General features: G+C 43.5%; 1 protein-coding gene across 1 annotated transcript; it reads left to right on the top strand.

Moving 5' to 3' along the window:
- The first annotated feature begins 3,087 nt into the window (after positions 1-3,087).
- On the top strand, positions 3,088-10,628 carry dcup (Uroporphyrinogen decarboxylase). The gene is made up of 10 exons (NM_001140242.1): positions 3,088-3,142; positions 3,736-3,848; positions 5,432-5,511; positions 5,601-5,663; positions 5,887-6,084; positions 6,250-6,411; positions 7,143-7,277; positions 7,703-7,803; positions 8,040-8,106; positions 9,860-10,628. The coding sequence occupies exons 1-10, from the start codon at positions 3,120-3,122 to the stop codon at positions 10,022-10,024; spliced, it is 1,107 nt and encodes a 368-aa protein (NP_001133714.1). The 5' UTR covers positions 3,088-3,119; the 3' UTR covers positions 10,025-10,628.
- The last annotated feature ends 5,672 nt before the right edge of the window (positions 10,629-16,300 follow it).

The following is a 16,300-nucleotide window of genomic DNA, read 5'->3' as shown; positions in this document are numbered from 1 at the left end:
GATGGATGGATATATATATAAAAAATTATGCCAGGTGATTTATGATTTCGACTGGCTGAGAAACCCTGCCTGCCTGCCTGCCTGCCTGCCTGTCTGTCTGTCTCGTCCCCACACGCTCATTATGGGACAGATGGAGATCAAATGTTAATATTGAAACAATGTTTCAAATGTCGGAGAGACAGACAGCAAGATTTATACAAATCCCCGGTGTTGAAAACTACATTTTATTCTAAAAGAAATGTGAGATAATGTCTAGATGCTCTTTATAGTGGAGATCAAGTTTATAAAGTGCCTGGCTGGGCTGATGAGACGGATTGTAGTCAGATGGAACAGAGTAAATCGGCATTTTAACATCATAGATTTAGCTGGTGGTAACTTGTGGATTGGCGGAATGTATTTATGAATTTATTTAGTAATGCAACAGTTTCAATTTAGATGTGTAGTTCCTTGCCTTACTGTGTTGGCAACAGGTTTATAAAAGCAATAAGTCACCTCGGGGTTAGTGGTATATGGCCTATATAAATGAGATGTGCGTTGCTAATGCATATCACATTAACAAATCGTCTGAGGTTCCACTGGCGTCCTCGGAGCGGCCACTAAGTTGTCTGGAGTATTTTGAATATTAGGTTTGTTATTCCTTTCCGAACAGCCTCAGCATAGGATACATTGTAATTATGTACTTCTGCACTTCCATGGCTTTCTGTTGTACATCACATCTTCCATACGCTGCAGTATGTTCTCAGTCACAACATTTAACTATAGAATCAGGCCCACATTTCCCATACTCATGATCCCCACCACACTTTGCACATCTCATTTTACCTTTGCACACATTAGCAACATGCCCCAGCCGTTGGCACTTAAAGCATCGAAATGGAGGCGGCACATACTTTCTAACCTGATAAGCGAGTGATCCTAGCTGCACCCTATTCGGCCAATTCCCCTCAAATTGTAACAATACAGTTTTAGTGTCCACTTGACTGCCACTCTTTTTGCTTTTCATCCTCTTCACATCGATAAGGCTTGCCTGAAAGGAGGAAAAGTTCACTTCTTCCATGGTCATTTCCAATGGCATCCCAGCAATTACTCCTCTCATTTTAGTCATAGCACCTTGAATGTGACATTTCACCCAACCCCCATTTAGTGAGTTCAATTTCAAGACATTCTCCTGCTAAATTGTACTATTTGCAATGATCAGGACCTTCCCATAACCCATTGGTTTGGCATCCTTAATCAACCCAATCTCTTCCCTAATTGCTTTTGTCAAATGCAAAGGATGGAAGTACTTACTTGCTGGTTCTGGGAACACTACCATGACTTTATAACCTTCTACTCCAAACTCTTTGTCAAAGAGTGGTCCTGTTCTTTACAGGTCTACACTCAACACTACTCATTGTTTCCCCAGCAGTATTCATCAGGGCACAACTTTCACTGGGGACTCTCTGAAATTGCATTTTAATTTCCACCCATTTTTTATCATTGGAATGTGATACAAAACAGGGCAACTGTGTGCTTTAGGACCATGCGGGGTAGGCTGTTTGGAGTGTTTATCGAACTGAAGAAAAAAAAATTGTCCCCCCACCAAAGTTGCGCCCCTGGTATTCATTCCTCTGTCATGTCATTGCGATGTCTCTTACTCATATTTACAACAGATCGTCACTGGTTTTATCATCATCATCATCATCAATATTGTTGGGTTTTATTTCACTTATTAGATGTGATGCATTACCATTTACAGTAGATGTAGGCCTAAGTATGAACGGACTGTAATGCACTAAGAGGTTTATATTGTATTAACATAGATTGAGCAACATATAATAGACATGACTAACTGGAGGGTTGCTGGCTAGTAGGAGTGTAGGCTGAGTAGACTCTTGACACACACACACAATGCCTGGTTGTGGGGCCGCTCAAGCCCAGGTGTACGGGAGGGGCTGGTAGAATGGAAGATGGCTGTAGCACAAAAGCAGAAACTGTCCTAACTGTAGCATAAAAACAGGCACTGTCCTTGGGTGTCTGACTCTCGGGTACACACATGAAGATAAGCTAGAAGACAACTATGCTTGGCAACAAACATGCGTCTAGAGGCTGGGACCAGCCGCACGCCAACGATAGGCTGGAGTAAGTTTAAACCACGCTCATCCTCCCTCTGACAGGCCAGCAGTGAGCAGGAACTATCTCTGTCAGAGTATTTAATGAAGAACTTATGATGTCATTTTCAGTTCTCTGTTTGCCCTGCAAGGTGTTACAGGGAACCCATATATACGAAGATTGCATTTACCATTTATTCTGCTTGACTAATTCTATTAATAAACAGCTGAAAATATATTCAGTAGCCTAGTGTTAAATTTTGTTCTGATACCAGAATTGAAGCAGCCTTTACAATATAGATTACCCTAATGCTACCATCTGAACTATCTGCCTTTTTTTTAACCTTTATTTAACTAAGCAAGTCAGTAATGAACAAATTTGTATTTTCAATGACGGCCTAGGAACAAGTAACTGCCTTGTTCAGGGGTAGAACGACACAGTTTTAGCTTGTCAGCTCGGGGATTCGATCTTGCAACCTTTCGGTTACTAGTCCAACGCTCTAACCACCTGCCGCCCCGACCCAAGTACAGTTGTGCCAAACAAACAAACAAACAAACAAACAAACAAACAACAGCTTGTTCACACTTTCGGGATCCAACGCCGGCTGGGGAACGCTCCGCTGTCCTCTAAATATGTCACTCATTGCTTCAAGCCACACCCACCAAACGGAACAAACGTACCCCAATGTCTGTTCAGGAACGTTGAAGAACTGTTTTGGGGTAACGTGTCGTTCAGAACAATCCGTCACGCAACGTTGCAGACGTTTAATCGAACTGAACGCACCCCAGGATGACCGATGACATTGCGCAACATATGAACGCGAGTTGAGACGACTACCTGCTCTGGAACGTACCAAAAGTATAGCGGTCGGTCACATGACTTTCTAAAGCTGGCGGCGCCCTGTACGTGGGTCGTGCAACATTATGGATGACAGTCAAGAAAGAATCAGGCAGCAGTGTGCCACTGACGTCTAGGACAAGTGAACAGCATCTCTGAACTTCTTCTGCCGTTATAACATCATCCCCATCATGGACAAGGACGATTTAATACTGTATGTATATTATCTGACTGTATACCTGGCTAGCTAGGTATGTAGCTAACGTTAAGCCGACTAGCTAGCTAACCATTTAGTTCGTAACGTTACAAAAAAAATGCAATCTAGCATGAGGACACGTGTATTGTGTTGTTTGTGAATCTCATGCTTGATATGTGATATGAGCTAGTTAGTTACCCACCAATGACCACGAGCAGCGGCATTTCTGTCAAACTAAAGTGTCGACCAGTGATGAAGATTATGTCAGGGTTCATAAATGGAAGCTACTGCATAAAGCATTTATGTGACTGGCACCATGATGTTGCATGAGAAAGATCTCACGATGATTTCACCAGCATCTCATTCAACCGTTGTTCCACTGTGTGTAGCTGATAACAGAAAGAGTGACTTATCTTCTGTGATCCCCTGCTCCTGTGCAGGACACTGTAGTGTGCCCAACATGATAGCATGGGAGGGGAGGAGCAGCCCTGCCCCTGATTAAAACGAATTGTTAAAATTAGGAAGAATGTTACCAACTAAATGTGTCGTTATGGCTTTTGTTTATATCAACTTCTAAAACATCCACCTTTGCCATTTTATTTCAATTTTAGCCCTAAAGACTTCCCCAAGTTGAAGAATGATGCATTCCTTCTTGCATGCCGTGGCCGAGAAACCCCTCATGTGCCTGTGTGGTGTATGAGACAGGCTGGACGTTACCTACCAGGTGGGTCTCTGGGCTACGACACACTCTCATTAGTCTCTCTAGACACCCGGGTTGCCTCCCACCATTTTCAAATGTTCTGGCTTAACAAGTCTGTACCTAACAGAACGTCAGTTCGGCATACAGGAACTACATCACTGCCTACTTGTCTATGTTTACCAATGACCTGCCACTGGCATTAAATAAATCATGTGTGTCCGTGTTTTCTGATGATTCGACCATACATGCATCAACAACCACAGATAATGAAGTCACTGAAACCCTTAACAAGAGTTACAGTCTTTCTAGGAATGAGTGGCCAGTAATAAACTGGTCCTGAACATCTCTAAAACTTAGAGCATTGTATTTGGTACAAGTCATTCCCTAAGTTCTAGACCTCAGCTGAATCTGGTAATGAATGGTGAGGCTGTTGAACAAGTTGAGGAGACTAAATGACTTGGTGTTACCTTAGACTGTAAACTGTCATGGTCAAAACATATTGATTTAATGGTTGTAAAGATGGGGAGAGGTCTGTCTGTAATAAAGACATCACACTCTAAGTTCTGCAGGCTCTAGTTTTGTCTAGTCTTGATTATTGTCCAGTCCTGTGCTGCAAAGAAAGACCTAGTTAAGCTGCAGCTGGTCCAGAACAGAGCGGCACTTCTTGCCCTTCATTGTAATCAGAGGGCTGATATAAATATTATACATGCCAGTCTCCCTTGGCTAAGAGTTGAGGAGAGACTGACTGCATCACTTCTTCTTTTTATAAGAAACGTGTTGAAAATCTCAAATTGCTCACCAGACATGCCACCAGGGGTCTTTTCACAGTCCCCAAATCCAGAACAAATTCAAGAAAGCGCACTGTATTACATAGGGCCGTTATTGCATGGAACTCCGTTCCACCTCATATTGTTCAAATGAACAGCAAACCTGGCTTCAAAAAACAGATTCAGCAACACCTCACGGCACAAGGCCTCTCCCCTATTTGACCTAGATAGTTTGTGTGTATGTATTGTTATGTAGGCTACGTGTGCCTTTAAAAATGTTTTATGTAGTTCTGTCCTTGAGCTGTTCTTGTCTATTAATGTTCTGTATTATGTCATGTTTCATGTTTTGTGTGGACCCCAGGAAGAGTAGCTGCTGCTTTTGCAACAGCTAATGTGGATCCTAATACAATACCAAATACGTCACCACTTTATCCGCTTCAATAAAATACATCATTGTAGCTAGCGAGATGGAGATCAGAGGTTGTTTTTGCATTTCTCAAGAGGTTAGTTTGCATCAACTACCTTGACTTAAACCACTTTGAATTCGAATTGCAACATTCTGGCATGTCTGCCTCGTGGTTTGTCTGTCTGAGGTGGACCCACCCCTGATTTATTCATATTTGTTATTGAAGTTGCCAAAAGGGTTTGTCATAGAAACCAGACCCTAGTCACTACTGTTGCCTAGGGTCATATTTTCGAGACTACACTCATGTACTTCACTGACCTAGAAACACACGTTGAACTAACACTACAAGTATCAGTAGGTTTATGTTGTTGAGTGGACCTATCCATCTTAGTGTCTGTTGGCATTGACATGTAAGCTCGCCTATTTGTTTGTAGAGTTCCGCGAGTCCAGAGCGGGAAAGGACTTCTTTGCAACATGTCGTTCACCTGCAGCCTGCTGTGAACTCACTCTCCAGGTAATCATTGCATGTGTTAAACCAGCACGTTTTAACACTAAACATCTTAGCATAGATGGAGAACACTCACTTCTTTTTTCTTCTTACAGCCCTTGAGACGTTTCCCATTTGATGCTGCCATCATCTTCTCAGACATCCTGGTTATCCCACAGGTAAGAGATGTCCTGTCTGAGGCAGATCTTTCTTTGCCTTTAGTTCAATCACAAGTGTTGTGCTTCCTCCTCTCTACATACTAAACAAAGAGAGAACCTTCTGGCCAGAAGGTCATCTATTTGTGTAGTGTATTGATAGGAGGAAGCACATAACTCAGAGACAGTATACGTTATGCTTTTGCTTAACCGGTTAATGACTCTGTGTGTGTGTACCTGCTCCCAGGCCATGGGTATGGATGTCCAGATGGTGGCAGGAAAGGGCCCTACGTTCCCAGATCCCTTAAAGGAACCAGAGGACCTGCTGCTCCTGCAGTCCAAGGTGGATGTCAACAAGGAGCTGGGCTACGTCTTCAAGGCCATTACACTGACACGCCACAAACTGGAAGGCAAGGTCCCTCTCATCGGCTTCACTGGTGCCCCGGTGAGATGGAACACACACACACACACACATCACTTTTCAATACAGAATCTATTGGTTACTTCAATAGTCAAAATAAACTTTTTTTCAGCCTTGTGTCATATCTTGGTGTTCTTAGACTAGAGGCTTCAGTAAAGTGACCCATATCATCATCTGTTCCTCCTGTAGTGGACCCTGATGACCTATATGATTGAGGGGGGAGGCTCAACAACGCAATCCAAGGCTAAGCGCTGGCTGTACCGTCACCCTGAAGCCAGCCACCAGCTGTTAAAGATGCTGACTGACATCATAGTAGAGTACCTGCTGGGACAGGTGGCTGCTGGAGCACAGGTAAGCAAGGCACCCTGGGAGATTGTGTTCCAGCTGCATCTTACTATCTTAGCTATCTGAGCAGCTAACCGATCGCTGCAGCTGTACATAGTCCATCTGTAAATAGCCCACCCAATCTACCTACCTCATCCCCATATTGTTTTTATTTACTTTTCTGCTCTTTTTCACAGCAGTATCTCTACTTGCACATCATCATCTGCTCATCTATCACTCCAGTGTTAATCTGCTACATTGTAGTTACTTCGCTACTATGGCCTATTTATTGCCTTACCTCCTCACGCTATTTGCACACACTGTATATGGATTTTTTTTTTTCTATTGTGTTATTGACTGTACGCTTGTTTATTCCATGTGTAACTCTGTGTTGTTGTTTGTGTCGCACTGCTTTGCTTTATCTTGGCCAGGTCGCAGTTGTAAATGAGAACTTGTTCTCAACAAGCTTACCTGGTTAAATAAAGGTGAAATAAATTTAAAAAAATGAACTGCTAGCCCAGAGTTCTTGCTCATGGGAAAATGATCAGTTGAATAGAGGGTAGATCATTTTATTTACAGCACTTAATTGGACAAGGGGAAGATGTTCATGAATGGCATGAATGATCTGATAGCTCAATATCTAGGAACTGCTAGAATGTTGATTTATTCATGTAGGTTTCTTTTAGGGCCCCTATCATAGACACATACAGGAGACACAGTCCTGTCTCGATACATGGCACATTGTTGTGTTTCCCCAGGCCTTGCAGGTGTTTGAGTCCCATGCTGGCTGTCTGGGCCCAGTGGAGTTCCGGGAGTTCTCTCTGCCCTACCTCCGAGACATCGCCCGTAAGGTCAAGGACCAGCTGAAGGAGTCAGGCCAGGATGTCCCCTTGGTGAGCCCACACAGACTGTCCCTTCTTCATTTTCACACAACACAGACATCCTCATCCTCTTTGTGGATTTCAAGTCAATAGATTTTCAAGACAAGCTTTTGTTCATCATCGCCTACAATATGCTTAAAAAAGGCTTACTGGTTCTTGTGGTGCGATAACATGTTGACCAGTGTAATGTGATATTTCACCAGTAGATGGCACTATACTGTCAAATATTTTCCTCTACAGACTTGTCATCTGGAGTAGTCAGAAATACATTAGGTTTTTTTATGCCTTTAATCATTGTATGGCATGTCATCGGTCTCCAATATTGACATCGGTCAATATTTAACAATTGTTTTGTAATTAGTTTTTCACTGCAGTGTGTCTTTAAAGTTCCCTGGACTGTTCTGTATCGCCCTCATGTCCTGTATGTTCTGTCACAGATTGTGTTTGCCAAGGACGGCCACTATGGTCTGGAGGACCTCTCTCAGTCCCACTACGAGGTTGTTGGTTTGGATTGGACTGTCGATCCTCGCTCAGCGCGGTAACGAACATAAACCCTTTTCACAGAAATCAGATCACAAGCCATTTCCCTAGACAGTCAGTGACCGAGCCAACATTTGCTAAAGGTATTGTGTCATATGTTGAAATTGGATTCACATTCTTTAATGAAAGGTTATATTTATCTTGTCAACAACAAAACCAGGTGGTTCGGTCCACTGTTGATTGAACTCCAGGTTAATACACCTTTGGTAATAAACCCCTTGTCTATGGTTTCAGGGAGCGAACTGGAGGAAAGGTTAGCCTCCAGGGGAACATGGACCCCTGTGCGCTATATGCCCCCAAAGTAAGGGTTTTTTGAGATCCAAGAAATGTATATATTGGCAAAGAGAAATGTTTCAGTACAAAGGTACTGTACAGTAAAAGCACATTAACCAGCAACTGTTGTTGATGTGCCAGGAACTTGCTGCTATAACTTATACACGATACAGTGCCTTCAGAAAGTATTCAGACCACTTGACCTCTTCCACAATTTGTTACGTTACAGCCTTATTCTAAATTGGATTAAATAAAACAATTTCCTTAGCAATCTACACATAGTACCCCATAATGACAAAGCGAAAATAGGTTTTTAGAAATGTTTGCAAATTAATAAAAAATTAAAAACAGATACCTTATTTACATAAGTATTCAGACCCTTTGCTATGAGACTCGAAATTGAGCTCAGATGCATCCTGTTTCCATTGATCATCCTTGAGATGTTTGGAGTCCACCTGTGGTCAATTCAATTGATTGGACATGATTTGGAAAGGCACACACCTGTCTATGTAAGGTCCCACAGTTGACAGTGCATGTCAGAGCAAAAACCAAGCCATGAGGTTGAAGGAATTGTCCGTCGAGCTCCGAGACAAGATTGTGACGAGGCACAGATCTGGGGAAGAGTACCAAAAAATGTCCACAGCACTGAAGGTCCCCAAGAACACAGTGGCCTCCATCATTCTTCAATGGAAGAAGTTTGGTACCACCAACACAATTCCAGGAGCTGGCCGCCCGGCCAAACTGAACATTCGGGGGAGAAGAGCCTTGGTCAGGGAGGTGAACAAGAACCTGATGGTCACTTTGACAGAGCTCTAGAGTTCCTCTGTGGAGATGGGAGAACCTTCATGAAGGACAACCATCTCTGCAGCACTCCACCAATCAGGCCTTTATGGTAGAGTGGCCAGACGGAAGCCACTCCTCTGTAAAAGGCACATGACAGCTCGCTTGGAGTTTGCCAAAAGGCACCTAAAGACTCTCAGACCATGAGAAACAAGATGAAACCAAGATTCAACTCTTTGGCCTGAATGCCAAGCGTCACGTCTGGTGGAAACCTGGCACCATCTCTACGGTGAAGTATGGTGGTGGCAGCAGCATCAAGCTGTGGGGATGTTTTTCAGCGGCATGGACTGGGAGACTAGTTAGGATCGAGGCAAAGATGAACGGAGCGAAGTACAGAGAGATCCTTAAAAACCTGCTCCAGACTGCTTAGGACCTCAGACTGGGGTGAAGGTTCACCTTCCAACAGGACAACGACCCTAAACACACAGCCAAGACAACACAGGAGTGGCTTCGGGCAAGTCTCTGAATGTCCTTGGGTGGCCCAGCCAGAGCCAGGACTTGAACCCGATCGAACATCTCTGGAGAGACCTGAAAATAACTGTGCAGCTACGCTCTCCATTCAACCTGACAGAGCTTCAGAGGATCTGCAGAGCAGAATGGGAGAAACTCCCCAAATACAGGTGTGCCAGCTTGTAGCGTCATACCCAAGAAGACTCAATGCTGTTGTTGATGCCAAAGGTGCTTCAACAATGTACTGAGTAAAGACTCTGAATACCTATCTAATTATGTTATTTCAGGGTTCTTTTGTTTATACATTTTTGCTTTATCATTATGGGGTATTGTGTGTTGATTAATGAGGCAAAACATATATTTAATCAATTTTAGAATAAGGCTGTAACGTAACAAAATGTGTAAAAAGTCAAGGGGTCTGACTACTTTCCGAAGGCACCGGACTTTCAAAAGTGATGCTTATTTGTCTCTGTCTATCTCTGCCTATGCAGGAGCGTATATCAGAGATAGTGAAAAAGATGCTGGAAGGCTTTGGCACCAGAGGGTACATTGCCAACCTGGGCCATGGGCTGTACCCTGACATGGACCCGGAGAACGTGGGTGCCTTCGTAGAAGCTGTCCACACTCACTCTCGCCACCTCCTCAACCTCAAGTAACACCCCCATCACCCGGCAACACTGACCGCAGTCATCATACTAGCGGAGAAGCAGCACCCAAAAAACAAAGCAACATTGGCTTGGATTGTAGAGACTATATCATGTATTCACAGTAATCCAATAAACCACCAGGTCTTATCAAGTATGGAATCCTAGGACAGATCAAGACGGATCTTGTCCAATTCTGGATATTTTTCTCTTTCTGAAGAGAATACTTCATTATGTTCTATAGATAATCCTAAAACAAACGAAAAACATTGCAGCAGTGCAAGTCCTTGTAATATTTCATATTTTTCATGTGTACCACTGATCTGTTTTATTCATCGGATGTAGTGCACCTAAAATTGAAAAGACAAGTGTACCTTATCAAAACAACAGTACTGAAGGAGATTCAATGTGATTATCCTCAATGGTTGTGAGATAGACTCAGTCCAATCGTTGTTGTTTACTGTTGTACTGCAGTTATGACTGTGACTGATTGTACTAAAGCCTAAGCATTAGTGTGTATATTTTGCTCTTAGTTTTTTATTCAGTCAAATGAAAAAACATTTTTTTAATTGGACCTGTATTTCAAATGAATCAAATAAATGATATTGGATTTCTATTGGATGTGTTTTGCCTCTAACACACCCTAATCAGGAACTATTGGCTCGTCTTATTGTGCCCTCTAGATATTGCGCTCTGCAGTTCACTCCAGGTTTTCTCTAACCAGCAATCTTCCATCTACACACCGACGACAATACCACTGGTGCTTGCGATTACTATGGAAACCCTTCAATTACAAATGAGATGTAGTGAGGGAGTGGGGCTCGGGTGTGGCTGGCATACTGTACATGATTTTGTTCAAACCAGTTTAGTACCAGAACTAATCTGTCCGGACATAATTTGTTTCCACGTTGAACAAACACATTTTTGAAATTGGGAAAAGGCTCTATTTTATTACTGCTTTGGCTTAAAGGGAAGTGATTATCATTACAGACTGCATTTTACACAAGGCATAAAAGTAGTTAATCCCAATGGGTGTTTTTCTATGAAAGGCAGCTAAGTACTAGTGATAAGTAGATCCGTACAAATCCATTTGTTTTTGTTGTTGGAATGGTGGGAATAGGATTCCACAAAAACATTTTGTCACGTGATGTTTTGAGTTTTGGTCAGTTTTTCTCCTTGTACGTATGCTCCTCTGCTGTGTTGTAGGTTGAATTTAGCATTTTCCCTACGTATGGTTAAGGTCAGGATTGGGAGAGGGGAAGCTGATCCTCCATCTGAACCTAGAGGAAACTTGTGTGAAACATGGCTTGGGGAAGCAGTTCAGGAGCCTCCTGGTTGGATGGACGACGCTCAAGCAGCAGCTGACGTGGCGGCGGCGCTCTCCTTTTCGTTTGGACACATACGACACGTTGTCACAATGCAGGATTAGATTGACCTTGATTGTGTTGTGAGGGGCTGTTGCCTGTAAACCGCTGGGAAATAAAGACAAATAACATATAAATTAAGGCCATAGGACTCAAGATGCTGTCACTCAACGCTTCGTTTAAGGACAAATAGCAAGGCTATGGTTTCTTGTTTCTTCTAGAAGTGTGTATATGTCTTGTATGTATTTGTATAAAAGTGTGTATATGTTTGTGTGTTACCTCATGGGGTTTTCAGGCATTATTTTTAATTGCAATAATGAATCTTGTGCTTAAAAAAAGCCCAATCCCCCAAGGTCTCCTTACGAAGAGGACCAGGGGGATGGATTGAGGTGGGGGGACTCAGGCTCAATCTCGCTGCAAATCAGCAGACCTGAAAATCCAATCTTCTCCTGGAGACAGCAGGCTTTACATCATTTGTCAGGGACTGGTACTATCAGAGCTTTATCAGATGGGAAGGTTTGGGCTGCCTTTGTGATTGATTTGAAATATTAACATAGGGCAATGGAGAAACCCAAACCAGACTTCTGACTGTATATAAGTGATGAGTCGCAGCCTGGCACCAATGTTACTGTAGCCACTGTGGAAAAAGTGAAGACAATATTTTGTGGGAATGCAATGTGATGGTGACACTGTCTCTGCACTGCCCTGTGGATTCCATCTTGGGACCAATGCTTTTGAAAAGCCACTGACATGTACAGTTCATTGTGTCAAGGTCACTGTGCCTTGTAAACGGTAGACTAACGAGTAATATACAGTGAGGGGGAAAAGTATTTGATCCCCTGCTGATTTTGTACGTTTGCCCACTGACAAAGAAATGATCAGTCTATAATTTTAATGGTAGGTTTATTTGAACAGTGAGAGACAGAATAACAACAACAAAAATCCAGAAAAACACATGTCAAAAATGTTATAAATTGATTTGCATTTTAATGAGGGAAATAAGTATTTGACCCCTCTGCAAAACATGACTTAGTACTTGGTGGCAATCAGAGGTCAGATGTTTCTTGTAGTTGGCCAGCAGGTTTGCACACATCTCAGGAGGGATTTTGTCCCACTCCTCTTTGCAGATCTTCTCCAAGTCATTAAGGTTTCAAGGCTGACGTTTGGCAACTCGAACCTTCAGCTCCCTCCACAGATTTTCTATGGGATTAAGGTCTGGAGACTGGCTAGGCCATTCCAGGACCTTAATGTGCTTCGTCTTGAGCCACTCCTTTGTTGCCTTGGCCGTGTGTTTTTGGTCATTGTCATGCTGGAATACCCATCCATGACCCATTTTCAATGCCCTGGCTGAGGGAAGGAGGTTCTCACCCAAGATTTGACGGTCCATCGTCCCTTTGATGCGGGGAAGTTGTCCTGTCCCCTTAGCAGAAAAACACCCCCAAAGCATAATGTTTCCACCTCCATGTTTGACGGTGGGGATGGTGTTGGGGTCATAGGCAGCATTCCTCCTCCTCCAAACACGGCGAGTTGAGTTAATGCCAAAGAGCTCCATTTTGGTCTCATCTGACCACAACACTTTCACCAGTTGTCCTCTGAATCATTCAGATGTTCATTGGCAAACTTCAGAAGGGCATGTATATGTGCTTTCTTGAGCAGGGGGACCTTGCGGGCGCTGCAGGATTTCAGTCCTTCACGGCGTAGTGTGTTACCAATTGTTTTCTTGGTGACTATGGTCCCAGCTGCCTTAAGATCATTGACAAGATCCTCCCGTGTAGTTCTGGGCTGATTCCTCACCGTTCTCATGATCATTGCAACTCCACAAGGTGAGATCTTGCATGGAGCCAAGGCCGAGGGAGATTGACAGTTCTTTTGTGTTTCTTCCATTTGCGAATAATCGCACTAACTGTTGTCACCTTCTCACCAAGCTGCTTGGCGATGGTCGTGTAGACCATTCCAGCCTTGTGTAGGTCTACAATCTTCTCCCTGACATCCTTGGAGAGCTCTTTGGTCTTGGCCATGGTGGAGAGTTTGGAATCTGATTGATTGATTGCTTCTGTGGACAGGTGTCTTTTTACAGGTAACAAGCTGAGATTAGGAGCACTCCCTTTAAGAGTGTGCTCCAAATCTCAGCTCGTTACCTGTATAAAAGACACCTGGGAGCCAGAAATCTTTCTGATTGAGAGGGGGTCAAATACTTATTTCCTACATTAAAATGCAAATCAATTTATAACATTTTTGACATGTGTTTCTCTGGATTTGTTTGTTGTTATTCTGTCTCTCACTGTTCAAATAAACCTACCATTAAAATTATAGACTGATTCTTTCTTTGTCAGTGGGCAAACGTACAAAATCCGCAGGGGATCAAATACTTTTTTCCCTCACTGTACCAGGCAGTGTCAGAGGGAGGCCCTAAAAATTGTCAAAGACTTCAGCCACCCAAGTCATAGACTGGTCTCTCTGCTACCGCACGGCAAGCGGTACCGGAGCGCCAAGTCTGGGACCAAAAGGCTCCTGAACAGCTTCTACCCCCAAGTCATAAGACTGCTGAACAGTTCATCAAATGGCTACCCGGACTATTTGCATTGACACCCTTTTTTGTTGTTGTTGCACCCACTCTATGCACACTGACTGGACTGATACTCCAACACACACTACAATCCCTCACACACGAAACACACACTACAATCACTCACACACAAAACACACACTACAATCACTCACACACAAAACACACACTACAATCACTCACACACAAAACACACACATGCATATTGACGCCAGACACACACACTTTCACTCTTCACATACGCTGCTGTTAGTCTGTTTATTATATATCCTCATTGCCTAGTTACTTTTACCTCTACCCACATGTACATTCTGAATTACCTCAACTACCTCGTACCCCTGCACATTGACTCGGTACTCCTTATATATAGCCTCGTTCTTGTTTTTATTGTGTTAGTATTCAGTTTTTTTATTTCAATTTTTTTTACTTTTTAACTCTGCATTGTTGGGAAAGGGCTCGTAAGTAAAGTCTACACCTGTTGTATTTCGATGACAAATACAATTCGATTAGATTTTAATAGATCCACACTGTTTGAATCGTGCCATTACACAAAGTGGGTGATGAAAAAAATATGCTTGTCAGTCAGTCACCCTAGCTTTAGTGACCAGGAAGCCCGAAATAGGTCAGAGTGTATATGTGCTGCTTGCTCCAGTCACATTATCAGTACATGGAGGTAGATGTGTCTGTGTAATCCATCTCCACTATCAGAGGGAGCCTAACTCCCTGTGCTCCAGCCTTGACTCATCCATCACCATCATCTCTATTGTTCGGAAGACACATTTCAGTTGATTGAATTCAGTTGAACAACTGACTAGGTAACCCTCATTCCCTATCCACAGCTGAGACCACAGGGATCTCCCCCCACACCCCAGCATTTCTCATTATAGAATTCAATCCAATCCAAAATGATGCAAAGAATAGTTTGGAATGGATGGAATCATAGGGCTATTGCAGTTCCTCCCCCCTTTCTGTTAGCTCTCCCCCAAACTCCCCCCAATCCTTTCCTCACCCCACCAACCCTCCCTGCCCAGCCCCTCACACACCCAAATTACTGAGAGATTCTGGGAAGTCAGAGTGGCAGAACAAAGCTCTCCAAATCAGCTCCCTGAAGAACGAGATGTCTGATAACGCTGACAGCACAACCTGCCATCCAGGGTGCAGAGAGAGAACTTTTTAACAGACAATTGCCAACCAGCTGGTACACAGAGTGCTCTCAGGGCATGAGTTTGTGCATATTTGGAGGTGGACTTGACCACTGGGGCAATTTCCTCACCCTGTCGGTCCTTCCCGGGGTCGGCCAATTGTTTACTAATGAACATACAGCTCAGCCCTATTGTTCGAACGAAGCACCTGCCTCCAGGACCACATAAGCAATCTGGTGCTCTGTCTGTGCAGTCCAGTGTTCGTCTCACCTCAATGCCTGCTCTCTCTCCCCCAGCTGACAGCCTCAGTAGTAACCACACAGCAAGGTGGGGAAGCCAATTACTCATCTGTCTCTTCCCTACATGCCACTTCAGCTAAATCAGCCCCCTCTACAGGAACACAAATACTCCCCAATGGAGCTGGACCCATCCTCTCCACATTTCATCCACTCTGCTGTGCTGGCCTGCCAGGCAAGGCAGCCACTCTATTTCTCTCGCTCTCTGGCTGCTTCTCTCAAGGGTGAACCCGCTCTGTGCTCCCTGTCCAAAACACAACAACGGAGCCCATCTGTGAAGCACTCCCCCCTGGATAATGCATGGGAGAAGCTGTGTAGTTTGGTCTTCATGGTGTTTACAGTGTAACAGATTGGCTCCTACAGCAGCAGAAAGCCAGAGGAGAAGAAAAACACAATCCTCTAGAATAGATCGTTAGGTTAACAGTAGAGCTATACGAACCGGTCAGTCAACACTTTCAATATCAGTCCGGATCAACCTAAAAGGGATTTATGGAATTCACAGTCAGTCCTATTCCGTATGTAGGAGGAGGGGTGAGGTGCAGTAATTGAACAGATTGTGGTAGCGTTGGAGTGTTATATTGAGAATAGAACGTGAATCAAACAGTTGTGAGCCGTCTGCTGCGATAATTAATAAGCTCATTTACGGAGGCAATCAATCTGGGCTGGAGATGTGCTGCCTGTCTCTCACATACACACTTCGGATTCTTTATGACCTGATTCACAGGTTTAGCTCTGTGAATTCCCTAATGAATGAGAATTGCAATGAGCTCAGAAAGTGACTTAGAGGAGAAATCAGAGCTACACTGTATCTGATCCCTCCCTTCTCAGAACAGGGTTGTTGTAAAGTCTGGTAAACTACATGTGTGGTATTACTAATTGGATAATTGTATAACCTACCTGAAGTGTTTCCTTCATATGTA

The sequence above is a fragment of the Salmo salar genome, chromosome 03 (genome assembly GCF_965601325.2).
Source record: "Salmo salar chromosome 03, fSalSal1, whole genome shotgun sequence".
In the NCBI taxonomy this organism is placed as follows: domain Eukaryota; kingdom Metazoa; phylum Chordata; class Actinopteri; order Salmoniformes; family Salmonidae; genus Salmo; species Salmo salar.
The sequence above is the reverse complement of the archived record's forward strand: the minus strand, read 5'-3'. Positions and strand labels throughout refer to the sequence as shown.